This window comes from Palaemon carinicauda, chromosome 21 (assembly GCF_036898095.1).
Source record: "Palaemon carinicauda isolate YSFRI2023 chromosome 21, ASM3689809v2, whole genome shotgun sequence".
NCBI lineage: Eukaryota > Metazoa > Arthropoda > Malacostraca > Decapoda > Palaemonidae > Palaemon > Palaemon carinicauda.
Genome location: NC_090745.1, coordinates 17,256,372 through 17,284,190, shown reverse-complemented (window position 1 = coordinate 17,284,190; position 27,819 = coordinate 17,256,372). Strand labels below are relative to the sequence as shown.

Here is a 27,819-nt window from a genome sequence, read left to right as displayed (position 1 = left end):
CAGTGCAGTATTATATTTTTCCTTTTCTAATATTGTAACACATCCTTGAATCAAACAGCAGTGTTTTGTTGATAACTATTAATTGTTTATTCATTAGCTTACTGAAGCAAGTCATTGACTAATAGCAAAATTTAGTAGGTACATTTATTTTACTAATGTTTAAACATAGTCCTCAGAATATTACTAAATCAATTATATAATTCTTTTAGGCAATAAATTGAAAATAATTGCTTCTTGGGTGCAGTGTACTACAGTAGTTAGAATGCTATATTTTATTATAAAGTCTTAACTACACAAGTTTAGGTAATATTCAATTGGCCACAAGCCTTGTAAGTTGTGCATTGTTGATTCTTATTTTTCTTTAGCTAATATTTCTGGTTAGCAGTATTTCATGATAGCATATTTATAACTCTTTTCCTCATTGCCACTGTAGTCTCCACAATCTTGTCAAGTTATACCTACATTATATAGAACAAACAAACCAGAATCTCTTCCTCTGTAGTAGCGAGTTGAGTCTTGAAGTTTTTATATTGTTCCATGGCAACTTACCGATTTACTGTCCGATTTCTTGATAGTGTAAAGGCCTAAATACAATGTTAGTCGTGATTGTACAATATTTGTGTTTGTGCAAGCATAACCTTTGTCAGTGTGTATGCATGCACAAACACATATTGTACAATCATGATTGACAGTGAATTTGGACCTTAAGAAACACTTGGCAGTACATCTGTTATTCGAGTGGCTAAATTATTCTTGCATCAATGTAGAGTGTCAGCAAATTAGGTTTCAACTTTCAGATTAAAAAACAGATACAGTGCTGTTAGAGAAGCTGCCTGCTTTGTTCATTTACAGATACACTGATCGTAGTGCACGGCTCTGATACTCCATTTTTTAGTTACAAAATATTTACCATAGATCATGTTCTTACAAGTCATTATGTACTGTTTAGGGTATCTTTTACCCCCTTTCATGGATTTATCATCCACAAGTATATAGCTGCTGTATTGTTGGCTATTTCTGGTGTCTAATTACTTGACAAAAGTATGTATGCTGCTGTTATTTAGACTTGGCCCTTATTAACATACTCCTGTGATTAGGTGTATGTAGGAGGAAATGAATGTTTCTCGTTATATTCATTTTTGGAAGCTTTGGACGCAAGTTTGTTCATGCTTCATTATCTGTATTACTGTATTTGGCTATGCAAATGATAATGACAACTGTTACCTATGCTATTTTTACATGGAATCAGGCACATTTGTATTAGCATGTTGGTTATGGACAATAATGAAAATTCAAGACTATTACAGTATAGTTATTTACTCACTATAGCAACAAATATGTTTGTTTCCTGTCATGATTCGTCTATTTTTCAATGACTTGTGGAAGTGTAATTTTACAGGCAAATTTTGTGTCATAAATACTTAAGTTATGACTATATCATCCAATAATGTTATTAAAATGTGTAAAAAGTGACATAGAATTAAATACAGTATGGTAAAACTCCATTATTACAATGTTGTGTGTAATTTCAGAACGTGTTTGCAGTTAGAGAAGACCGCTTTTCTAATCTGCATAAGATAAATAAGAAGATGAACATCACTTCTAGTTCCTAATTATTTCTTCTTGTTTCTCTTTAGCTATCGGCCGGGTAGTATCGAAGTCAGTTTTGTTAGGTCGGAGTTGGCTCTGGGAGCAGATGAAGATTGGGAAAAGTTTGAAGGCGGCTTGGGTTTGACTTATACAGATGCTTCAAAAATCAAGATTGACTGTAAAACTGCTGTAGTTGATGTTCCTGCGCCAGAGTAACTTGTCTGAAAGATATGACGTCACCGACAAAGATTGATGTTGTTTGCTTCTCTTGCATTTGACGATCTTTTTGTTCAGTCGACCAGATCTACCATGTTGGAGAATGTGGGTTCGTGTGGTGGTTTGGATGAAAAGGAAGATGGTGTCCTCTTATTTCTTCTGTCACTATAATTGTGGACCCCAAAAATAGATAACCTTTTAAAGGTATTTGGTGGGACCTTGTTCTTTCCAGTTGCTGCCGTTATAATATCCATCTGGTTAGGAAGGCGCTAGTGCCGCAGTAGAACCAATTTAGAACCATACATTGTGTATATTTGTCTACATAAGTGGTTTGGACCGTAATGAAGTGGTTATGATTTAGTGTCGGCATTTTTGGAAAAATATTGTTGTGCAAGATAGTCAATCAAATGAAGTTTCAAATGACTCAAGTGGACGCTGTGCAGTGACTTTGAGCTGTTGCTCGGATAGTTATGACTATCTTAAGGAAATCAAAATGAGCTTTCTCGATCACTGAATTTTGTTGGATGTAATCACTTGATCTGCCTCAAGTGGTAGATATAATGGTTTCACATCTTTGCCTGTGCACAAACCTGTCTACATTCTTCTTTGTCATTTGTTCCTACGTGTGAGTGTGGCGTATGTGCTTCCAGTTGTATGGAGTTTTTTAGTAATATATTTCAAGTGAGTACAACTTAACTAACTTGATATGTAGATCTACCAAAGAAGAAAATCATCTTTGGACTGCCATGACAGAAGGAAAAGAAATTTTCAAGGCTACCAAAGAAGATAATCACTCTTTTGGGGAGATGTTTGTAATCTCAGGTAACTCCAGGACTACATAATTGTGGATCTTCACGACGACTCGGGATCATCTGTAAATTACAAGGTCTTCACGACGCCTCAGGATCTTCACGACGCCATGAATTGCCGTTGATGGTTGCTTGGGGTATGCCGTTCTTTACCCTACTCTGTATCGTCTGTACATTTCTGTAAGCACATACAAGAAATGGATGTTTGCAACTTTACATTTCATTTTCATAAATCATCTTTTCTCATGAATCTCGCCTCCACCATCATCACAGATTTTTATTTCATGTCGTTCATTCTTAGTCTGATGAAGTAAATGAGACTGAAAGATTGGATGGAGATCATTATTATTGAACTTGAGGCAAGACGGTGAAAATCCAACGAAGTTCAGTGTGGTGGAGATATGCCTACAACAGAAAGTTATTTGTGTTGATAGAGTCTGTCTAACAGGGTTGTTTGTTGGTTAATTCATAAGGACATTGAGGAAGTTGAAGTTTTCGCGTCTTTCTCAACGTGACCTTTCGGCAGTTCGGAGATCAGCCGTTTATTTCTCGGATTAATGTTTTTAGAGGCTAGTCATATTTGAAGGGAAGAAGTTCAGACCAAGGTTCTTTTTGTATACTTATGCCCACCAACAATTTTTTGGGTAAGTGTTGTGCCTCTTTGGATTTCGTAATTCCTATACATCAGAACTGATGGAGCATTCACAAGTATTTTTAGCAGACAACCCCCTGAGTTCCTGTATGCTTTCTACAATCAACAAGTTTCCGGTCATCAAAGACAAGATAGTTCCAGGACAACAACAACGGTGTCAGGTCGTACAATGGCACTTCCCACACTGATGGTGTGTTGTTGATCGAGCCAACACAAGCAAGTTTCCAATTTTCCAGCAATTCCTTCACTTTAGTTATGGCATTCCAGTTTACAGTACTCTTTGTAGTGTTCGTGTAGTGAGGAAACAATGTTTTGTATAAAGTTTGTTATATTGCAATTGTCAGTGTTTCATAATAATGGAAAAATTTTATTGAGATTGCTCTTGAAACACATATTTGAAAAAAAGGGAAAAAGAACTTCACAGTGTTCTGATAATGAAATCTTGTTAGTAGAATATGCTAACTTAAAAGTCTTGCATTACCTTCTGTAAGGAATTAGGTAAATTTCCCTGCAATATATTATCAAGGGCTTCTTTTAATTTCCTGCCATAAACTAGTACAAGGGAATAATCTCTTAGAAGTTCCATATTTGATAAGTATGGATAATTTTGAACTAGAATAATGAAGTAAGCACTTAGAAGGCCAAGGCTCTGTATATTAATTTATATTTATCAAGATAAGCCTTCTTTATTTTAGAAATCACATCTTTTGTAAATGGCTTTTCCTTTCAAGAACCTTAATAGCTTATTACAAAAGTATTTTTTGATATGTGTGCTTCATACGTAGAGTATTTGTTACCTTAACACCAATGTTTATGGTGTTTCAAAGAGACAGTACTGTCGTAAATTATATGACTTGTACATAAAACTTTATTCCTAATAAATTAATAAGACAATCAAAGAGTTTTAATTTCCAGTTCCATTTCTTTATTCAGTGAAGGTGGTTATACAGTATGCAGGACATGAGAATTTGCATACCAGATCAATTAATAGTATTTATGTAAAGGCACAGTACCTCTGCATGGTCATGAGTAATAGATTTTGTGTAACAATTAATAAAAGTAAAGTTTTGAGTTTTTAGTGGTTTCAACCATTCGTCAATTAGGCTTTCCTTTCACATTAAATTGAATTTTAAGTTAATAGAATAATTAGAAATGTTTGATTAATTTAGCAAAACTACATGACATACAGAATGTTTTAATTTTATATAATTTGTATTTAAACCTTTAAAGTTATACAAGTATATCGAAGCATGTGTAACAGTTTCATTTCACCATAAGCTTAAAGCGAGAAAATGCTTTCATGATATGAGACTGGTAGTACTGTAGATGGTGGTTAGTTGTAGACACAGCAGAGTTATTTTTCATTAAGTTGAGCCCCATTAACATCACTTATGATTGGCTGGTGTTTTAGATTGGGCAATTTGGGGAAAATAACTTCAGTATACAGTAGTCTTGTATTTATAGACTTGATGGGGGTAGTAGACAAAATTTTGTATACCCCCTATGGGGAGTGGGATCAATACCCCTTAAGCTTTACACTACAGTATAGGCATTACTCTAGATCTATTCAGCCCTTACCTGCATCACATTTTACCCTACTACGTAACCTGTTCCCATACAGTATCTTGTTTACCACCATCCTATCCAATTTTTTTTACATTCAACTTCATAGTTTCCCCCAGTTGTACATGGTCTTCCAGTCCTCATTGCTCAACCTTATGGCCTAAATTCATGGAACTTAACAAATTTGGATTTGGTTGTTTCTAACAAATGATGAACTCAAAAAGTTTCAAAACATAGGGTTGTTATATGAACCTTTGTCATCAGTAGCAAAATTGTGGGTTGCTGCTGTTAGGTTTAATTTTTTCTTTATCTTGCAGATTAAACTATTTTATGTTTCTCACATCAAAATTAGATGTTTTATTGAATTTGAGTAAAAAAAAAAAATTTCTATCAGTAATCTTTATAAATATTTTGATTTTCAGAATTATAAGTTCATAACTACTGTAGAAGTTAATTCTCAATAGTGATAAGGTCTGAAAAGTATAAAGGATGGTTGGCAGGTATTAACAAGACTTTCAGGTGAGGGATCATTTAATTTAGTTTGTATTTATTTTGGTTGAGAATGCCTTTATAATTGATTAGTTTCCTGTAATTTAGGTACATTGTTATTGAAAATACAAACCACATGTTTTACTTGTCTGAAATAATTAATTTAGCTTGTATAATTAGAAAAATCTTAACTGCAACACCAGTTCTTTAAAGGTGATTGTATTACTATGATCTAAATTAGTTTCTCACCTATGAATTTGAAAAAGTTTACCTCGGGTCCAGTACTGTTGTACTTCCAAGATGCTAAGAAACTCGCCTCAAATTTCATGACCTCCTCCCCACCTTATTTACTGTACCCCATATGGTGTTAGTGCTATCTATGTACACTAGCACTACTTCCTGATCTCGATAGCGTCCTTTAGGCTTTTGGCTTCATTCACTTTTAGTCATCTGCTATTCCTCTTCCTACTTCCATTCTGCCATCTTATTTTCAATCCTCTTTCAACTTTTATTTCCTACTACAACTGCGATGTTTTGTAAATTTTAGCCCTGATGCTGAATTCCTCCTTTGTCCCAGCATTGGGCCAAATCTGAGATTTATCATCTTATTCATGTTTACACTAGAAGTATGTGGCAAGTTGGTTGGGATAGCTAAATATTGATTAGTTGTTTATGGCCCTTTGTCCTTTCTGGAAATTCAAATTGCCCTAATTTGGAGGCCAAGCCTAATTTTATTGACATATTGTTCCTGTCTGTCACTTTGATATCTGTCTAAATAGAGATAATAGGCTGGTCCCAGTAATCAACTGTCAGACATTTTATCAGAAAAACATACCTTTAGCCTTTTACGTGCCAACCACTCGCTAAATTATTTGACTTAGTCCCCAGGGCCATTATTGGGACATTTACCCAATTCAAAGATTTTTTTTTTTTGGTTAGTGATGTTAGTGTACCTCACATGATATATTCTTGACATTAGTAAGTCTTTGCAGTTTCTGTTCGACCCCTAGCTGCACCCTTACTTCATTGCGCAACTGCAAGGTCTTCCCATAATTTGCACCTTGTTATTGATTTGTCTCCTATGCTCTATTTCTGGTCCTTATTACCCAAATTCTGTTAACTATTCTACCAAAAGCTTTATCAAAGGAACGTCTTCATGAATAACTCATCATTTTCTATTAAGAGCCAAACAACTTGTTGAAACTAAAAATTGCTATTGTAATTTTCCAGCAATTGAACCTCCTCTTTCTTTAATTGCACCTTAGCTCTAAAAATAGCCTCCTCAGCCCGAGTGCTGTGCCATACCTTTCAGATTATCCATCGTGTGACGAGCTGAAAAATTTAACTTCCCTTTTTATGGTACTTATCCAAACCTTTCACGTACTCACCAAAACATAAGCAACTTACAGTGGACATAAGACATACACTTGGGTCCAAGTCTCCAATTATTGTAAGATTATATTGCATAAGAGAATACTCTTCATGGCAGAGAGGTGTGAACATATATTTTTAATGCAATGAAGACAGGTCAGCAATAAGGAATAAAATTCCAAGATGAGGTCAGCTAAAATGTTTTGTGGATGTAAGAGGGAATGAAATGGTTATGTAAGGAATTGAAAGATTATTTCAGATGCAAATGCTTAGAGCAAAACTCATGTACAAGACTATATTAGTAGGGCTATGGTAGTTAGACAGAAGGGAGAGAGTAGAAATTGAGTTTAGAAAAATATAAGAAATCCCTCATGGAAATAAGTATAAAGAGAGATTAGTTGACAAACGAATCATAGCATAAGAAATGCTATGTGGAGCAGATTCTGTCCTAGGTAGTTTTATTGAGGATAAAGATTTCTTGAAAGGTTTTAGAAAAGTTTGAGCTGAGAATGAACTCCAGTGAAAATGCCCAATTTAAGACTTGTGGAACGTTTCTATTAAGGACTAAGCTAAAGTACCCCTTATGGTTGTGAAAATTTGGTAGAATGACTGACCATTTTTTTTTCATGTTTAAATGTCCTTAAACTTTGATTGTTTTACATCATTAATTGTATAGTGTTCAATTTCCATTTTCTTGCATATATGTCAATGAGAGCACTCTTGTTCCACATTATTTTGATATATTTCAGTATGCATGTTCTACAAACACAAGTGAAACTTGCATGTTACATCTTCAGTTCACTTTGCAGGCATTTCTGAATACATAAAACAATAATGCGCACATAGCCTACTGTAATAGAATTCCTATGTTGGACACAACGTCTGTCCTGCAACTGAGCTAGAATGAAAGATAAAGGTTGTCAAGTGCATGCTCACACAAGGCAAGTAGCTTGCCAGTGGTGAATGGAAGGGAAGCAACTTGCCTCAAAACAGACCTTATGTTTATTCGCTTGTTCTTCAGCTTGATGGACAACTTGCTTCTTACTTGACTTGTTTGGCATCAATGACCTTCGATGTCAGGATGCCAGAGAACTTGAAATTATTCATTCATTCTTACTTGACTACGACAAAATATTGGTCAAGTGTAATGTTTACACACTTCAAGTTACTTGAAGCAAATTATGTGCGCACATACTTGACTCGTGTAAATGAAGCTTTATATCAGATAAGGTGCATGCTATAAATCTGTAGGGTGGCAGAAGAATTAATAGAGTAAATAATGTGTAGAATTAAAAGAGGGAGATGGTGTGCAAATATTCTTCTTAAAATTCTTGTACGACTACAGTAGTTTGATAAGTAAAAGGAGCATCTGATGCCCTTCTTATAATCTCCAATGCTGTACAGAAATCCCTTGATTGTTGTTAGGAAGTTGTATGATTGGCCTTGATTTTAGTGCTGCCTTTTACTTTGTTAATCATGAGGTCCTTGTTTTCAAATTCAAACAGTTGTCAATGGGTGGGTACTGTCCCTGGCCCATTACTTTTCAGACTCTACACAAGGCCTGTGGTTTGGTCTAGAAAACAAGCTTGTTGGATATGTAGATGATTCTACTCTGCATCAATTCCATCTCCTGAATATAGATCTCAGGTTGCTGAATCCCTTGATAGAGATCTAGCTAAAATTAGTTTATGGTGCAAATTATGGGCCATGAAGTTGAACCCTAACAAACTCAAAGTGTGAATGTAATTAGGTTGAAGACAGTGGCTTCTCAACATCCGAATCTCTGCATTGATAATGTTTCTTTAAATCTGGATGACTTAAAATTTTGGGTGTGATGCTTGACAATAAGTTTACTTTTGAGAAACCCATAAGGTCTATCTCTTCTTCAATTGCACAAAAAAATTCTTTCTGAGAAAGTCTTGTAAGATTTTCAGGGATCAATCTATTCTGAAGAAGTGTTTTAATTCTATCATTCTACCTTGTTTCAAGTACAGTATTGTTCTCCTGTCTGGTCTTCAGCTGCTGATTCTCAACTGAATTAGTTGGGTAGGAACTTATGGTCTATTAAATTTTTTATTCTTGATCTAGATATTAATCGCTGGCACTGTTATTCAATTTGTTTGTTATGCATGTTGCATAAGATTTTTCATAATTCTGACTATCCTTTACATTCAGATCTTCACAGATAGTACCATCCTATTTGTACTACTAGGTATGCACTTAATTGCCATAGTCAGGCCTTCTTCATCATCAGGCTCAATACTACACAGTATTCTAGAAGTTTTATTCAAGCTATGACCAAGTTGTGGAATAATCTTCGTAATTGGTTAGTTGAATCGGTAGACCTTCAAAAGTTCAAACTTTAAGCAAATGTTTTTATGTTGATCAGGCTGACATAAGTCTCTTTTTAAAGTTTATACAGCATATGAAAGATCTACTGTAATGTTGCTAATGTTCTTAAAATATTCTATTTTAATTGTTCATTACTTCTTATATAGTTTATTTATTTCCTTTCCTCACTGGACTATTTTTTCTGTTGGAGCACTTGGGCTTTTAGCATCTTGCTTTTCCAACTAGGGTTGTAGCTTATATAGTAATAATAATAATTTATGTTGTATACATGAGTCAGGAAAGGCTTATTGGAATTTATAGAAGCAATACATGTGTTGGGATGTATGGTATAGCAGCAAAGTTTAGAGCTGATTACATTTTCATGTTGAAAACTTTTACACATTTTTTGGTAGAAATCTTGCTCTCTTATTTGTCACCAGAGGTTCTCCCCAACCATTCAATGCCCATGTCTCGAGTGATGCAAGAATTTAGATCAAGCCAGAAGCGAAAGTGATGTTGGATATGAAAATGATTTGTGCGTGGAGTGGTGGCTGTTTCAGAGACCGGTAAAATAATATTGTGCGGGTATAGGGAATAGAAATGGAAAAAACTAGCAAGGTCTGTTAAAGGAGAAATATTGAAAGTGAATGTAAGCAGGATTAAGATAATCTCAAAGATGGATCAATGAATGTAATTATGAAGCCTAAAGAATTGGAAACAGTTGATTTTGATAGTTGGAATTAAGTATAACAGAAGATGAAAGTTCAAGAAGAGATAATGAGTTATAGAAGAGGTAAAGCAAAAATGTAGCTGGTTGTGAGAAAAAGTTATAAAGTATAGTGTAAAGATACCAAAGTGGGGATTGGGGAAGAAAATTGTCAGCTCTCCTTATTGGAAGTGATATTTATTTGCTGAATCCAAATAAAAGTTAGGGAATTGTAGCTGTATAAGTTAATTGGTTGTATAGTATGCGCGCCCTAAGAAGAGTAAAGAGTAACCGATAAATCATGTAGAAAGGGTTAAACGGTTAGCATGATTGTTTAGAATGAAAGTATGATTCACTAGTGCTGGTAGGTATGAGGAAACAGTTATCTAGGAAGTGCTAAATAGACAAGATGAAAGATATTGGAGAGGAAACTCCTTGATGTCTAGGATCCAGGAGTGCGTGCAAAAAAGGGATGATTTGTCTAATGACAGTACTCTGGAGTGGTTTTTTTTACTTATGAGTCTTCTTCGTGGGTGTATAAAGTGAGTAAGGTTGTAGTTCTTTTGCACAGGGGTTATCAACAATTTACCAGTTATAGTTTGAATGTGACTATATTGTTTTTTCTCTAGTGCTACCCCTTCTCAAGATAAACATGTTAGTGTTGAGAAAATATTTCCAAATAAAATTCCAGGTTTTTCATGAGAATTTTCTGCAATACACTATCCAGGATTTCTTGAAATGTCTTTGAAGCATTTGAAAATAATTTTTAAAAAGTTTTCTGTGTCCAGTTGGTCAAATACTTTCCATAAAATCAAATGATACCTTTGGTTCTTACCTCAGGTTGTCTAGGTTTCTACATTATGATTTTGAGATCTATGTTGAAAAAAACTAGACCTGTCACGTAATGCAAAGAAATCAGATGGAAACAGTTAGTGTCTCTGAGCAAGTTTTTAAGGACCAAAGACTTGCCTGCAGAATTGTCATCAGTTGCCTTGATACTCCTACGTCCCATGTGAATGGAGAATGGTCCTAGCTGTTGATCCCTTGGACATTGTCCCACTTATTGAGAGAATGTTGTGACAATGTCACAAATATTTAACGTGGAATTCCTTGTCCCCTGCTGAATTTTTGTGAGGGGGAAGAGTATTGTCAAATGGGTAATTTTTTTTTCTCTCTCTCTCTCTCTTCCCAGGTAGACCCAGAATGTCTGCGTATCCTATTTCTCACTTTGTCCTCATCCATATTTCGTTAGATTTCTCTCATTTTGTTGTCTAACCTCGTGATTACTACTACTATTTGTCAAAATCCTTGCTTTATGCATGGGAGAAGGGGCTCATGGTCAGAAAAAAAATTTACATTAAAAGCTATTTTTGGAGAAGGTTTTGGACCTCATCAGTGGAACTGTCCTAATGGTTGGATAAGCAGAATCCATTGGTTATGAACCTTGGCTTCAGGCTAGAAAGCCATCATTACAGGTAAAGGAATGATGATTCCATGCTCCATGCACTTCAGTCCTAGCTAGCAAGCTTAGCTTATGCCTGTGTCTTTCTGTTTTGGTTCTATCCTGTGTGGTAGGAAATGGGCTAGACCATCTTAGAATTCTACTCTAGTTGTGCCATTGGTAGATGGTGTGAGTTTCCTGAACAACTAATGTTAACATTTTATTATTTTCAAGAAGATTCTATGTAAAATAATGTTATTTCTTAAACCCTTATGTTTCTGGATCTATCCCATCTTAAAACAGAAATAGGGTTTAAGGAATTAGGAGATGGGTATTCTACCCAAAAGCTGTAGAATTGCCCTAGTTATTCCAGCTAAGAAATTCGATAAACTTACATTTTTATACACGAGCCTATTGATGTAACAAGTTGTCATAAACTTATGACCTTCATAAACCAAGTCAAGGTCAATCTGATATAAATCTATGTCGACTGTTTGGTCTTATGTGGCTGAGTTAAAATTTGGTGGGGGTTTTTTGGATTACAGAATTAACATATTGCCTTATGGCCTTCTGTATTTTATAGCCACCCAAATGAAGTCCAACGAACAAGGACTTCTTCCCATTTAGGGTACGAATACTCCCAAGTACTCCTTTGATGAATACTGTCTTGTATATCACTGCCTCTATGTATCAGTAAATTGATAATGTGGATTCATAATATGCATGCAAATAGGAAGGTTGTTGTTTGCCAAGATACTTATGTTGGTAGGTCTCTACAAGTTTTCTTTACATAGCATTAATGCAGTCTTGAAGGCCATTACATATGCTCCTTGTTGTTTTTCTTACTGGAGTCTTTGTTAAAAAAAAATTTATAACAGATATAAAGCTTGTAACTGTTTTTTGCCTTTTTTTTTTTTTAACAGAAGTAGTTTTGATTAGATTTTCTTTTCTGAAAGTTTTTCTGGTCGTATTACTATAAAGTTTCTTGGGGTGTCTGTAGATTACTCTAGCAGTGGTGGGATCATTAGCTATTTGCAGTCTGTGGACCCAACTCATAGATTCACTATTAAAAAACCTTACCTCATCATCTTCTGTGACTAGGGATGTTGTGATTTAGTGGGCTTCATTGGTCTACCTGTAGAGTCAACAGCACTTATTGCCTGGTTATCCTAAATCCTAGTTAGGGTGGAGAAGGCTCTCTCATGGTTCCAGCTCCCAAAGGGGAGGGGTTTGGTTACTGATCATGTGTCCATAGCATATTTTCAATCTATGACATTTTGAAAATGCCCACTCCCTTGACTCTACTGCTCATGAATAACTATGGTACATTTCCATTTATTAAAAATGGAGTCTCAATATCAGAAAGCTATTAAAGAGACCCTATTATTAGTCCTAATTTTGTTTTACCTCTTTGGTTGGTGTTGTCTGTCTGAATTTGTTTTCTTAATATATCTGAGATGGAATTTTGAGTTGTTTTATTTTACAAAAACATCAGATAGTAAGATATTTTCCAAATTACATATCACTTAATATTTTAATATTGAGCCCTTACAATAAAGATTTATTGAATTTCATGTATAGAAACCAAAAAGGTTGATAGGGAAGAGACCATTGGTATGCCCAAATTTTGTTCAAAGATCCTTCATTAAAAGGTGAAATCCGTCTCAAATTGGTGCTATTTATTTTGCACTTTTGCCGTAACTTCATAATTGTTACTGCATTTGTGGAAATAGAGTTTACCATCAATACAGCCCATATACTGTAATCAAGTTAATACGGTTTTATGTAAAGTATTTAGTAATTCATTGGATTTATTTCTTTGTGCCTCTGATAGTAAGCATGTTTGTTTGTTCCCAATACTCAGCGGTCCAATATTTAATTACCCAATCCTTGATTTGTATTTTCTTTGTTCACAATATACTGTATAACTTACCAGAAAGGAAATTAACAATGTATAAGTTTGTAACCTTAGATGTTTTGGTGTGTTTATTTTTTTTCTTAGTCTGTTTGTAAAGGGATCGGGTTGCTCTAAACTCATGAGCATCAGCCACCTTTAATTTTTTTTTATATACTTTAGTTTTTTTACTTCTGATCAACAAGTTTCCCTCGAACACTCTTTTCATCTTTGTTTCAAACCATTACAAAAGACATAGGCTACTGTTTCTTCTTTTTGGTATTATCATCTCGACTTATTGTTGAATGTTTTATTTTGCCAATAGTGTAGATGGAAATATGCATTAGCCTTTAAATTTTTAGCTTTTGAAAAACTTTATTTTTTATAAGATTTATATTTGGCTCCATTTTACCTAAGATTTTTTTATAATTCTGGAATATAACTTTCTGAAGAATCAATAATTTATAAACTTCACATTACCTACTTGCCACACAAAATGATACTTATAAATTATATGTACGGTATCATGTTGTACCGCTTTTGAAATTTCTCCTAGTATATAGTTCAGCTCATTGGACTGGGTATTCTCAACCCTGGTAATAATAATTCTTGTACTGTATGTTTTAGACATACTTTAATTCAATTAATTTTGTGAAATTTTGTAAATTAAGATTTCTTGCTTCCTTACATAAATTTTGCAAAAGGAGACTATAAATTTACGTGTAGGTATTTCATTTTACCGAATTTGGCAAATTGTACCTATTTTGTAAAACTGGTAACTTAAAATTGATACTGCAAGGGAGTTGATGTAATCTGTAATGCAGTACAGTACCGTTTGATATCAGACGCATAATCATCTCTCAAGAGTATTATGTAATAAGTTTTTATTGTTGGCGATGCATAATAATTGTACTTTAATCAGTGTAGTACCATATGGTACTTTGACATGCCAGATTCCATCAATTTCTTCAAAAACATAACACAAATTTATAATTTAGTACAGCACATGTTCATTGAAAATTGGTAAAGAAAATATTTGAATAAATCTCCGATTTTATTAACAATATATAAACAATAATAGCATAGTTAGTTAAATGTTCTTTACAAAAGTTTGGTGGAGGAGAAGTGACAGAAATGGCAACTTCCAGATGACTGTGGTGACAACACCTATCCTTTAAGTTGCATTGCTACCACAGATTTAAATGTTTGAAGGTCCTTATTCATATGACTTAGAGTGTAACTCTGTACAAAATTTACAATAATATATTACATATACTGTACAAAAAAAAAAGCCTGTGATCTTGAGCATTTAGTATGTTAGAGAAATAATCTAACAGAGAGTCGGCTAGTGTTAGTTGTGAGGATGTAGGCAGCACAGCGCAGCCAGTCATTATTGTAAGCGCGGTGGGCAGAATGAGGCAGGAGTGCTCATAACATTAAACATATGATTCTTCACCATAGTTAGAATGTGGTCTCGACTTTCTGGAAGAAAAGGAATCCCCTGCTCCAAGGTGATACGACGTTATGGGAGCACGATGTGAAGTCGGGGGAGGCCGATATGGAGGTGGATGCACTTTAGCGCCATTTAGAGAATCTCCAAATATTGCACGAAGCTGTGATACTGACCAACTAATTTCTTGGCGAAGTTCTGGATCAAGTTGCCGTAGATCACGGAGCGCAGCAGGTGCACCAGGGTAATCTTGAAGAGGTGATGCATATTCCCAATCATCATCATCATCATCTGATTCCTGATGCTGTGGAGGGACATTTTCACGAGTGGGAACACTTTTACTTCTTTGAGAAGCTGAAGAATCTCTTCTTCTTGCTCTACTCCTATGCTTTTCAGTGCGTGATGGCTGGTCTGAAACAGAAACGGACGTTACATGGGGTTCCATGGCCCATGTTCCTGATGTTTGGATTCCTTCATCTTTCACTTCATCATCAAGATCATAATCATCAGTTTGTGTCTCTATACTTTTCTTTTCCACTCTAGGTGGTGATACTGCTCTACTTGTTGTTTGTCTTACACGAGATTCTGGTATTGGTAAATACACAGATTCAATTTCTATTACAGTTCGCTCCTTGGGAGGAAGTAAAGGTGGGGAATCATCTGTACAAATAATAGTTTTGTGATAAGGGGGGTCACAATTATATGAAGCGGGAATAGAAGACACTGATCGAGATTTACGGTTGTGGGTTTCTACATGTACAGGAGGAAGATGTTTTAGACGATTTAATCCTTCACTTAACCTACGGCTACCCCTCTGTTTCGGGGGCAAGGGAGGGGGCTCAGACTTGGGAGGCAATGGGGGTGGCTTTTCATATTCATCACTAACATCAGCATGGGCTGGGGAAGCACGCACTAAATCACCGGGATATGTGTTTTCTTCCTGATATAATCGAAGTGATTCTTCATACAATTGTTTAGCTCTGGCAGATTTCACTTTTTCTTCTCTAATAGCATGTTCTTGGAATTGACACTCTTTACCAGCAGGGGAATTTTGTGCTTGATGACTTTGTTGAGGGCCACCTCTGTACATTAAAGATTTTCTATTAAGAGCTTCCTCATATGATGGGGGGTTTGAACCTATTGTAGATGTACTACCAGCTGAAACTACTGTACACATGCTACCAGTTCTTTCACTTTTAAATGAAGAATTACACGAATTATGAGAATCACCAGAATCAGAAGGAGTGTGTTCTGTTCCATAAACCACATCCCAAGCATTCAAACCTCCACCACCACATTCTTTACCCCTTGAGTTGGATCGAGAGACATGCGGAGTTGAATCGTCATCACTCAAAGTAGAAGAATCATACGACCGGTCTGCTTCATCGTGAATTTGTGGTGTTGACCGTGACCTTTGCCATGCAACTGCATCATGAGATGATGACCTAGAAACAGCAGGTGTGTTGTCAGGAGAACGACTCGCTCGTTCATCCCGAGAAGGTTCAGTTAGGTAGTGTGCAGACTTTGATCTACGGATGGGAGAGTCACGACCAGCAAGACCCATTGTGCAGTCGTCTTGCTCTTCTGGGGGAGGAGGGGGAGCTCTTCCTTTTCCATGCTGTGCAGGCCTCTTGTTAGCAACACCAGCTGGACCAAGAGAAACTCCATAATCTAGGCCATTATACTTATTGAGAAGACTCTCTTCGGACGTTGATCGGACTAAGCCTCCTTCACCACTACTTGAACGTGAAACTTTGCGCAGATTAGAGCGGCGTCTCATCCAGTCATGTCTCTGGAAATTGGAATTTACTACGAAAGGTGGAGGATTAATCATCATATTTCCAGTTGCGCCAACTGGAATACTGTATATTGATTCCTCTTCTTGACATTTCCTATATGCATCTCCTAGCCGGTCTTGGCGGCTTTGGTACACACGAGTGTATTCCTTCCCATGACCATGAGGGTGATATGGATATCCAGAATTTGAATAAGTGACTTGAATTCTTGCATGGTCCCTACTTGGGGCTGCATAATAACTTTCTGGATCATCATATTCCACAGGTATCTTTTCAGGCCGACGATACACTGCTGCATAGATTGCATGTGGATTATGTGGTGCAGTATAATGTTGGATTCTATCACCAGATCTTTCAGATTGTCCACCACTACTATAGTTACTTACACTTTTGTCTGCCCCAGAATGACCAGAACTTGTAGATTCGCTTTCTTCCTCATCAGGTGTGTAAAGTTGTGAATCACTCATAGTCAAACCAGAGTCACGGCTTAAATTTGTTAGAGACATCTTATCTTTTCGTGGTAGAGGAGAAAGTTCTCCTTCTAATAATTCTCGTTCAAGGGAGTCTATACTGCTGTCATCACGCCTCATTCCGCCTGAACTGTGTAGACTATGACCACTATGAAGACTATGCAAGCTATCAGATTCTTCAGCTCCACTATCTTGTCTTAAAGGATCCCGCTCTGGTGGTTCTCCTAACAGATGAAGTATGTCTTCACCAAAAATATCTCTGCAACGTTCAATGAGAAACTCTACTACTGCTGGTACTTGTTTAGAATCTTCTTGACTTAGTGCCAACACAGGAGATGATGGCCACAAAATAGACGGTCCTACACATACAGCTAGATTAGAAGCAGACATCATATTTTCAGATGCACGACGAACAATATGATGCAATACACAAAGGAAATGTTGCAGAAGTTTGAGATGTGCACGAGGAAGTCTTGAACACAATAAAAGCGTTTGTGAAATGCGCTCTCTGAAGCCTGCTATATGGGTTAATTCAAGCCACTCTTCATATAAATCTGACACAAGCAAGCAGTCCGGCATTGAACGAAGAAATTCTTTCAATAGTGCTGCCACAACAGTAATTTGTACATTGTCGAGATCAACAGCTCCCTCGACATCTCCACTATCCAATTTTTCTCTGAGTTCTCTCACCAAACGAGCATTTGCCGATTTTCTGAAGATTCCAACTGTGAAGGGTCCTTTGAGAAACAGTTGTGTAAGCATGTCCTGTAAAAAGAGGAAAAAAGAAAATTATTAATAAACTGTATAGAGTATGTAAAATGAGAACATTATTAATAAAACTATATAAGCTAAAAGCTAACCTAACTGTCTTCTCTAATACCGAGTGTCTATATTATAAAGATTTTGGCAGCATAATTGGCAATTACATAAAGATACACATGGAAAAGGCTTTAAAATTTGCTTCACTGCAGATATTCAAAACATGTTTAAACCAAAAGTTTTGAAAAAAAAAAAATTAGTACTTTCAGGTTAAGGAATGCAAGATGAAAATGGTGATAATTAAGTTGAAAAAAAAAGAAGTATGGAAATGATAAGCAGTAGATTGAAAATCCTGACAGACTGCAGTAAAGATGAACTGGAGGATGAAAGCATCATGGAGAGGACAAAATGGATCAATACAGAAAAAGCCTCATAAGGTCAAAAGGATCCTAAGTTTGATGAAAAAATGGAGATGCCCTAGTACCATCTAAAATAACAATCGACTCATAAAAGCACAGAGAAGTTTAATATTCATGAACCAATTAGGAGGGGTAGGGGATATATTTTCTTGAACCAATAGTATATACAAAGGTACAAAGAAGGCACTGCAGTGAGGAATTAAGATTGACTGAATATATCGGGAGTTAATAGAAAAGGCTCCAGAAAAATGGATACATGCCACAGATTAACAATACAGTAGCATGTCAGTGTTTATACTGTGGTTATTACAGGAAAATAACAAACCACGGAAAGCTTACTGTATTTTTTTAAATCTTTAAAAGGCTTTGAAAGTGTCAAAGACAAATGTAATAAAACAAGCAAGGGTAGAAGGTATTGTGCAATTAGACTCGATACTACTATAAATTTATAATGAGGGCAGTGACAGGTATCAGAAATTCATGTCCAAAATTGGACTCCTTGCAATTTTAATTGTATTTGAGGTATGCAGGAAAGGGAATTACCTTACGCATATGACCTAGTGATAACGTAACTTGAGGCGGTGTTAATGGTTATAAAGTGGAATGAAAATTGCTGAAAGCCTAAAAGGCATAAGACCAAATGGGGAAGATTGAGTATGGAACTCCTTTGCTGAGAAATGAGCGGATCTTAAAAGCATTTTGGCTACCTTTGAAACACAATGGTTAGTGAAGCAACAAGAAAGAGACTAGATAACTCGAAGTGTTCCATTAGGAGAGAGAACAGACTATATAAAAGCCTTCACTAATCTGAACTACATCATGGGCAATGAAAAGGAAAATGCAAAAAAATTTAAAGAGGCATTACATCAGCATTTATTATGATTCATGACTGGATTATGATGGGAAGATCATATACAATGAATAAGGAAATATTAATAAGAGTGGGCAGAAGTTTGAAAGAATACTAAACTCCAAGATGGAGACAGTTTTGGCAATAAGAAGAATAATTGGTCAGAAAAACTGCAATAATGGAAGTAGGAAAAAAATCCCCAGGCAAGAATTAATGATAAAGCAAATACATGAAGACCTACAGTTAAGGCGGACAACCTCAGTAAGGGCGATGACAAAGTTATGTATACATGCTGCTTAGGTGGGAAAGATTTTTGGAATGGGGGGGAGAGTAAATTAACATCTGCCAATTGTAACTAATCTTATTACAAAATTTAATTGGAGAAAATTACGTTCAATGATAAAGCGGAAAAGGTTGATAATATAATGAAGGATGGACTGGTAGAAAATTTTCATTACCACAGGACCAACCGCACTTGCTATAACCTGTGAAGCAGGGATTGCAAGAAAGGCAAGTAAATGGGTAAGTGAACTCTCGATTGAGAAAGCAAGACTTTAATGAGCACACGAGTCTGTACTACTATATGCATTAAAAATTGTGAGCGCTGATAAAGATATTCTTTGAAAATGAGTGAAATTGTAAGATTCACAATCATAGTGTGGAAGGGAGATTGTATTACAAATACTGTGAAGATTTAGCAGAAATATCGGTATCTAGTGCTATAAATACAGAATGCATGTCTCAAAGCCTGGATATAAACTTAGTGAATAGTTGATAAGGAAAAATAAGGTAATAAGAAATTTTATAGGAATGCACAAGAAACCACTGAAAAAGCCTAAAAGTTACAGGTGTGGAGAAATGAATTCCAGATTCTTTTATGGGAGAGGGGAATCTGGCATTTTCTTATATATAATTATGATTTAGTGCATAATTGTCATACATTTATATGACACTGAAAAAACAATACTTACCATAACAGGTTTGGGTAGTGTGTTGTCTGGTTCCACCAGCTTCGTTAACGATCGCCCATATAGAACACCTGTACAGTTATTGACGCCCCCATCCAAGGAGTCCCCCTTGCTGTTAGATCTTTTGAAGACCCTGTGGATACGGATGGGAGACTTCCGGGCTTTCTTTGAAACCTTCTTGACTCCTTCAGGAGATTCAAACGACAATTTTCTTGCTTGCCTCAAGATAAACTGGCAGCGGGTCACCAATTCAGTGTTATATAAATTATTACATTGTTCTGTATCACAATCTTGCAGGAGGTCCCGGACACAATTCATCTTTATAGAGAATGGAAATTCATGACCTATTAGCGGGTATGGAGAATCGTCTACACCAGTCTTCACCCAAAGCTGGAACTGTGAGGAATCTGCATCACCCATTTCCAAGTGATCTAGAGTCAACGAAACACATTCACGTGCTGTGGTCGTTGATCCAATGTTAACTGTCTTGCTCTGTGGAAAAAAAAAATAAAATAAATTTCTTATAATCCTCATATTATTATGCTACCCGAAATAAAGCATGTCTAGTTTTGAAAATGCCTAAATTGTTTTAACCTAGGTGCACATTAAAATTGAATATACTGTAGCAGGTTGCATTTTGCACATTTATTAAATGCTAAAATAGAAGCTAGGTAAAAACAGAATAAGTTGCAATTGAACAATCATTGTAGCATGTGCATATTTTCCCTCTAATGCAATAACTAACCAATGTTTATATTAAATGGTACCACCAACAATATGTGGCTCAATTTGTAAAGACCACTACCTTAATTAATGCAGTACAGCATGTTTACTGTGACCTATGTAAACATTTAAGAACAGTTTATGAAAAAACTAGTTTGTTAAATTTCAAAAAGTAAATATCGGATAAAAAAATATGATGGCAAGTTTTAACCTCCTATAAAAACAATGATTCATTGGTATTTATCAGGATAAGTCCTCAAGACTGTATCAATCGGTAAAATGTTACAGCACTAATCCTTTAAAGAATTTTAACTATTTAAATCAAAAATTGCTACATATAGTATTTTGGATCCCGCTAAACAAAATCGTTCGAAAAAAAGGAATAAATATCAAACTTCCAGTCTCCCCTACAAAAACATAAATTCTGGTCCTTGAGAAAATTAACCGTCGTTCTCCCATAAAGTTGATATTCTTATTTCCCCTAAGGGATAAATTGACTTTTCAATTGGAGGCCTTGCTGGGATAAAGGATGGCACTGTTCTCGCCTTACTCGAGTATGGCAACAATTTCAGTGGTTAGAATGCCTTTGGTATCTTTTATTTATTTATTTACTTATTTTTACAATAACTAGTGTAATGATGACTCGTTATTTCAAAATGACTAATAACAGTACAAATTCGTTATAAAGTAAATACAATTAAGTTAAATAAATCAAATATAAAGGTTCTATCCTATATCAAAGCAAATGTACCTTCTTTTTAACAGCATTGATGTGCATTTTTAAAATATCAAAATATTGTTCTATCCTGTTCTACAACCCTCTTTTTTAGGTCACTTCAGCTTACTTTTTTTCTTACGCAATTCTAATTCCGAATTAATCTCCCAAAACATTTTAGTACTTAGATGCGCCTGTGAACATCATTACTGTCTAATTTAGGAATACATAAAACAATCACACAATAAAAAAGACAATTAAAACAAATATGCAATACAGTATACTTACAAAGTCAATGTTGTTGACAGGATCGTAATATGTAACTTGTATTGTAGTGGTTGGTTGTTCCTTTTCTCTTTCCTCCGTCATCACCTGACTTAGCTTGTTGTACCACAGATCCTTCGTGGCGACACAGCTGTTACGTGAGTAAAGATTACATTTTTTACTATGGTGATTCGCACGTAATTTGCAATAATGTTTACCAGGGGGACTCCTACTTTTCACATTGGAAACAGTGTTTCTCCTAACTCCTGAATTATTATTCTCTCTTCGACAGTCAGACACATCTTTATTGTAAATTTCAAAAGCACATTTGGTAAATTCATCAATAAACATGGCGCTGCAGGAGCGTCTGAGCTTGTTCGGGGTGGAGGGCGCCCCACGAGACGAGGCAACCCAGCGAGGAGCGGGAGGGACATCATATATTGGAGGTGGTGGAGGGGGGGAGATGTTCTCACGGTAGAGAGGCCAACAGCCACCACCATCGCCTTGGGTAGTATGCATCATGGGTTGGGGCAAAGAGATTTCCGGCCGAATAGTCTTCCGTTCCGAAGACGCGCCCAATACTCTTTCACTCCGGCATCGCCTCAAAGCGGCCTTTTTAACACTCTTGGTAAGTCTGGTCGAGGCCCTTCGTATCGCCGCCCCTCCGTTCTTGGGAACTGTCCTAGCAGCCTCGGAGGGCTTCCTCTGGATACCCGACAATTCGACGGGGGATCGTTCATCACGCACCTTGTGCAAAGAGAACGCCCTTCGGCGAACTAACGCCGGCGAGTCCGCCCCTTTAAGACAAAGTAATGGCACGCCACATCCAATATTTCGTTCACGTGGGCTTTCGCCATTTACTTCAAATCCATCAGTCAGAATCATTTTGGAGCGTTAACGACACAATCAATAACAAAGCACTGCATAGACCAGTTCGTTAATTTCCTCTTCAGGTCTCGCTAATTGATTTACAAGTAATCGCATCTAAACGTCAAAAATTTGCAAAGCACTAAACATCCATCACAATGAAGAAGCATAAAGCAACGATAAAAAGTTTCCTACGAATGAATCAGTACAGGATCACAGCACAGGTACCACTATAACAAATCCATGTGGGCACCAAGAAAGAGCGCGGGCTGTGACATTGTCCTCTCGCACCCGAGACCAGAAGGCAACTGCGAAAACCGACCGAGTCGCTGCCCGCAGTACAACCCCAAACACCCAGGCCCAAGACAGAAACAGACAGCGAGTCTATCACCTTCTGAGACAGATTCCCGCCATTGGAAAAACACCTTTTCGGCCTCCTTACCCAAGTCACACAGGTGGACGTGATGGGGATCAGCCAGTCGCCCACCCCCCATACCAATCCCCCAACCCTACCTTGAGGCTAAACCGAAGCACAAACATTCTACCAAAAAAGATGGAAGAAAATCTATAACGAAAATTCTCCATTAGACATAAATATATACACAAAAGCAATATCTGGCGTAGATAAATTAATCACAACGCTAAAGAATTTACTTTAATGGGTTTCCTTCAATTGACTGGTAAGATGAGGAAGAAACGGTGAAGAAAAAAATGAACGACAACAACGAAGAGGCTAGGACTAAAACGGCCACTTGCTCTTCAGCTGACCATTAAGACTAGCCCAGGGGTAGATTTATTATGACTTTGCTCAAACAATAACCCTCCCTCCACCCAACCTAAAAGACTTGCCATTCAAAACCAGCTGCATTATCCTATTCGGTTAAAGTTAAATCAAGAAAAAATATAACTGGGTGACTAAGTTTCAGGTCCACTTAAACTTGAGTAAGCTTAACCTTTATGATATACTACAACCTAAAGGATACAAAGAAGTTTTGTTTTACAAGGTGAATAATAACAGCTATGTTATGCTTCATAACCATGACGTTACGAATCTGTTGAAAATCGAGAGCATTTTCCTCTACAACACTAAAAAATAATAAAACACAAATAAAGAAATCACCCATCAACATCAGTTTCAAATGCAAGAAAGACAGGTAACATAAACATTTCTTCGTCAAGTCATGGTAGATTTATTTGGTTTAATCATAAGTGACAAGACGAAAGAAACACTATAACAAAAAGAAAAGAAAAGCACGGCGAGAGCGCACGCCACGAGAAACTGATCTCTCACTTGAAAAACCTCTAGAGGATAAATAAAAGTGGAGGCTTATCAAAGCAGAGGCCAAGTGGTCTGGGGGGGAAAGGATGGTGAGCGGAGATTTAGGGTTAAAGGAGGGTATTCGGATAGGGATGGATGCTGACGTCTTAAGTAGAGTCGTTCTGAGAAATACTGTACAGTTTTAGCAAATAGACAGAGATATCTCGACATTGTAGACTGGAAATTCTGGCTTCCAGGTCACGATGATGTCATTCAAGTATCTTAGAAAACCGGTTACAAGCAGCAGATAAACATGAGAACTTTAACACAAAGAAAGAGTATTTCTCTCTTGATATATATATATATATATATATATATATATATATATATATATATATATATATATATATATATATATATATATATATATATATATATATATATATATATATAAACTTTGTGGGTATAATTATGTATATTTTAAGGACTTGTGATTTCCTTCTTTGTTTCAAGTATATCATGAGCAAGAACAACAGTAATGTTGAAAAGATGGGTCAAGTAAATGCTAGTTTGCAAAATCTATGGCAGGGCAATTTCTCTTTTTGCCTGTCATATGATTAGTAATGAGTGTATAGCTAAAACTGCTCTCAAATTACAGTAAAAGAACTACACAAGCATCCTATGTGGGTATGTGAAACATCGTGTCTTAAAACTGTCTACCTTAGTACTTTATTTCAATACTATTAACAAAGAAATTATACCAACGTAACAGGTATTTTAACACCTACTACTTTATACATTTCAATATGAAAAAAAAAAAAATACGAAAAGAAACCTGGCTGAGAAAAGTTTATAAGAACTTGGGAATGTTTACGGAGAGGGCGCGAAATCACCAACACTCGCAGCTTTTTGTTTACGACACTACGGCCATGTGTTGCAGATGATTTGGTCCGAGAAGACAAAACCATTTGGTGCCATATACTACAATTCCGCAGAAAAAAAAATAATAAAATGTTAAATATTTCTAGCTGGTGATCTCTCGGCGCAGACATAAACTAAACGGAGTGAAGTAATAGAAGACAAATATTATATTCCTGGATCGAGTTACATTTTCATCATCGTTGCATCTTTAAGGTTATAAAAGAATTATCCTTCTCAATGATTAGTACAGTTCATTATTATATTTGTCACTCAAATCTGAACATTCAAATTTACCCTCCTCACATATCGTAAAACGCCATGATATAATTTAATATTACCAACAATAGCACCATGCGATTAAAATGTCCGACCTTTAAAGCAATCTTAATATAATAATTATTATTTGGAAACAATGCCCTGATTGCTACATAAAAAGAACAGGGGCCGGTAAGGCCATACTGCAAATATGTTCAACGAGTTGAACTGCATTTTTTAGTTAGAAAAAGGGTGGACAGCGAGATAAAAGAAAAGTAGCAGCACCGAAGGATGAAGACAAAGTTACCCTTTAATGACGCCCGAGGGGTTACCGTATGGGTCAGCCAGGTGTTCTCTAAAATGAAACTCCCAGAATTCAAATACAAGCAGGTTAATATGATAAAACTTCTGGAAAGTTCGGTACGTAACGCTACTGTAAAGACTCTTACTTGGCATTTTGCCTTCATTTTATTGAATTTTTAATTCACAAACTCATACATGATTATTATTATTATTATTATTATTATTATTATTATTATTATTATTATTATTATTATTATAAGCTACGCTACAACCGTAGTTGGAAAAGCAGGATGCTATAAGCCCAAGGGCTAAAACGGAAAAATAACCCAGTAAGGAAAGGAAACAAAGAAATAATACTACAAAAGAAGAATAAACAATAAAAAATTCAAGCACAGTAACAAGATTAAATTAGATCCTCCATATATAAAATATAAAATTTAAAAAAAAAAATGAGGAAGAGAAAAGATATAATTCAATTTATCTTCAAAAAATAAATTAACTTATTACTGTTTCTATACTGTGTTAATATCAAGAATTAAGTGACTTTACGAAAGAAAAACAAAACAATACAATCATCGAGTTGATCCACAGAATCAACCTATATTTAAATACGTCTAAAGCTATATCAATAATGAAAACCCCAAATTATTCCGACTACTCAAATTCACTGAAAAAAAGGGGGGGAGGGTGAACCGAACGCAATATTCTGAAATAAGGTTATGCAATATTATCCTGACATCTAAGTATCACAAGGCTAATTTGCACGGTAAAAGGAATATGCTACTTGATAAGCTGTTACCACTGTAAATTTCGGCTTTGATCATCAAACTTAACTCTCCCTTTCATACGTATTAATAGATGCGAGCAATCGTATCTATACCAAGGTATTAAACTTTGGAATACTCTGCCCGCTTATCTAAAGGCACTGCTTAGCGTTCGGTCTTTTAAGAAATCATATACAAATCTCCTGTTATCTGGGTATTAAGCTTTATTAATAAATATTTATACTTGCCTACCTAACCACAACGCAAGTATGTTTCATTGTTTAGAATATTTTTTTATTTGTAAAACTAGTTCTTTTACTGAGTTTTTTGCTTAATATCTACAATTTTTTCAATGTATATACCATTAGCTTTCATATACCATCTTTCCTTATCATATAAATATGCATTTCCATTTGTTTTTAGGCTAAGATTCTCATTTATATGTATCTATTTGTATACATATGATTATGTATATGTATGCGTACATTTTGTATATCTATATCCATATTTACTTTATTTTTTATTTTTACTTAATTGATGATATTATTTTGTTGTATTATTGCCCGAAGAGCTCTGCTCCACATGGGCTTGGACTGAGTCTTTTTTTCTTTTTGTAAATCTTTGAATGTAAATATTTTTTGTCCAATAAACATTATTATTATTATTATTATTATTATCTATTCTGTCATTATGCTTCGGAATATCACGATTTCGTATAAACAAAAACACAAAAGACTGAAATTATTATTATATGGATTAATGACATTAGTAAAATTTGTTAACAATATCAACATGCATCTTTTAATTCAAGAGTTGGTTACATATCGTTCCCAATCCAGCTACGTCCAATAAAGAAATTGAAGATGATTGAAAGTGAATAATAACTATAGGCCTCTTAACGCGAAGCCTTCATTATATACGGTTCCCGTAGTTACTTTGAGTGTACGTTCACTTTTGCAAAACTGCATAATTCTAAACTGATAGCAAATAATAAGGTATTCTTAATTCAAAATAAGAACCAGAACTTTCTTCCTATGTAATTTGACCATACCACACCCCTACACAGAGGAAACCTACGCGGATTTCCCTAAGGACGAAAACGGTTTATGGATATGGGGGAAGAGAATGGAAAGGCGCTGAGACGGTTGTTAGGGAAATGTGACCACAAAATGTTGGGGTCAAATTCTACTTTACAACACAATGCATCTCGCTCGACCTACCGCCGTCGTCAGTATTTGCAAATACCCTTGGGTCATATTTCGATTTCAGAAGGCCTATCCAACTACAGTTAGAACGTTTGGCTCCCTTAGTGCCATTCACGTGACGAACGAAAATAATCGCGATAATATAAGAAACTACGAATACCAGACGATGTAGTATGGTCTGATTTCTTAAATATGATCAGTATAAAGATGAATAATGCTCCTTTTACTTCGTCAGCCTAACTGACGAATTGAGAAGGCGTAAAGAACATATGCATGTTTGAGTGAATTACATTTCAACTAAAATCGGGACTTGATTAATATCTAAAAATCCAAAAAATAGAATAAACCAACATCAGAAATCTCATCATTCAAACCGGCTTCATGAAGTCAACATTCGATAAAATAATGGTTTGAAAATCATGGGACAGGAAGGGATTATTTTGCTTTGTAAGGGCGAGGGAGCAAAGAAAGGTCAGCGGGTGGCTAGTGGGGGTGGGTAGGGGAAAGAAAGGAAAGACCATTTTACATGGTGAAATCCCCAAGGGATATGAACACCTGACGGACCTGACTCACCACTCCTTAAAATCCTTTTTTCTCTCTCTAAGTCCTGCCATAAAACTACACGGACTTAGACTTTTATTCTTTTTAATTACTTTTGTTAAACTAAATACGACAAACATTAATATTAAAGCTACTTTTTCAATATCCACACCAACGAACGATGTCCTTATCACAAAATATGCTTAAATCAAGGAAGCAATAAAAGAAGA

General features: G+C 35.8%; 2 protein-coding genes across 2 annotated transcripts in view; one reads left to right on the top strand and one right to left on the bottom strand.

The window, feature by feature from the left end:
• Positions 1-3,240, top strand: part of LOC137615190 (leukocyte receptor cluster member 8 homolog) — a 51,121-nt gene extending 47,881 nt beyond the window's left edge. Inside the window, exon 11 of the mRNA XM_068344833.1 lies at positions 1,638-3,240. Coding sequence (XP_068200934.1) covers positions 1,638-1,806 — 169 coding nt within the window. The 3' untranslated portion in view covers positions 1,807-3,240. The remainder of the gene's footprint in view (positions 1-1,637) is intronic.
• A 10,863-nt stretch (positions 3,241-14,103) lies between these two features.
• Positions 14,104-27,819, bottom strand: part of LOC137614792 (uncharacterized) — a 764,744-nt gene continuing 751,028 nt past the window's right edge. Inside the window, 3 exon segments of the mRNA XM_068344459.1 lie at positions 14,104-17,543; positions 19,778-20,266; positions 21,501-21,627. Coding sequence (XP_068200560.1) covers positions 14,499-17,543; positions 19,778-20,266; positions 21,501-21,627 — 3,661 coding nt within the window. The 3' untranslated portion in view covers positions 14,104-14,498.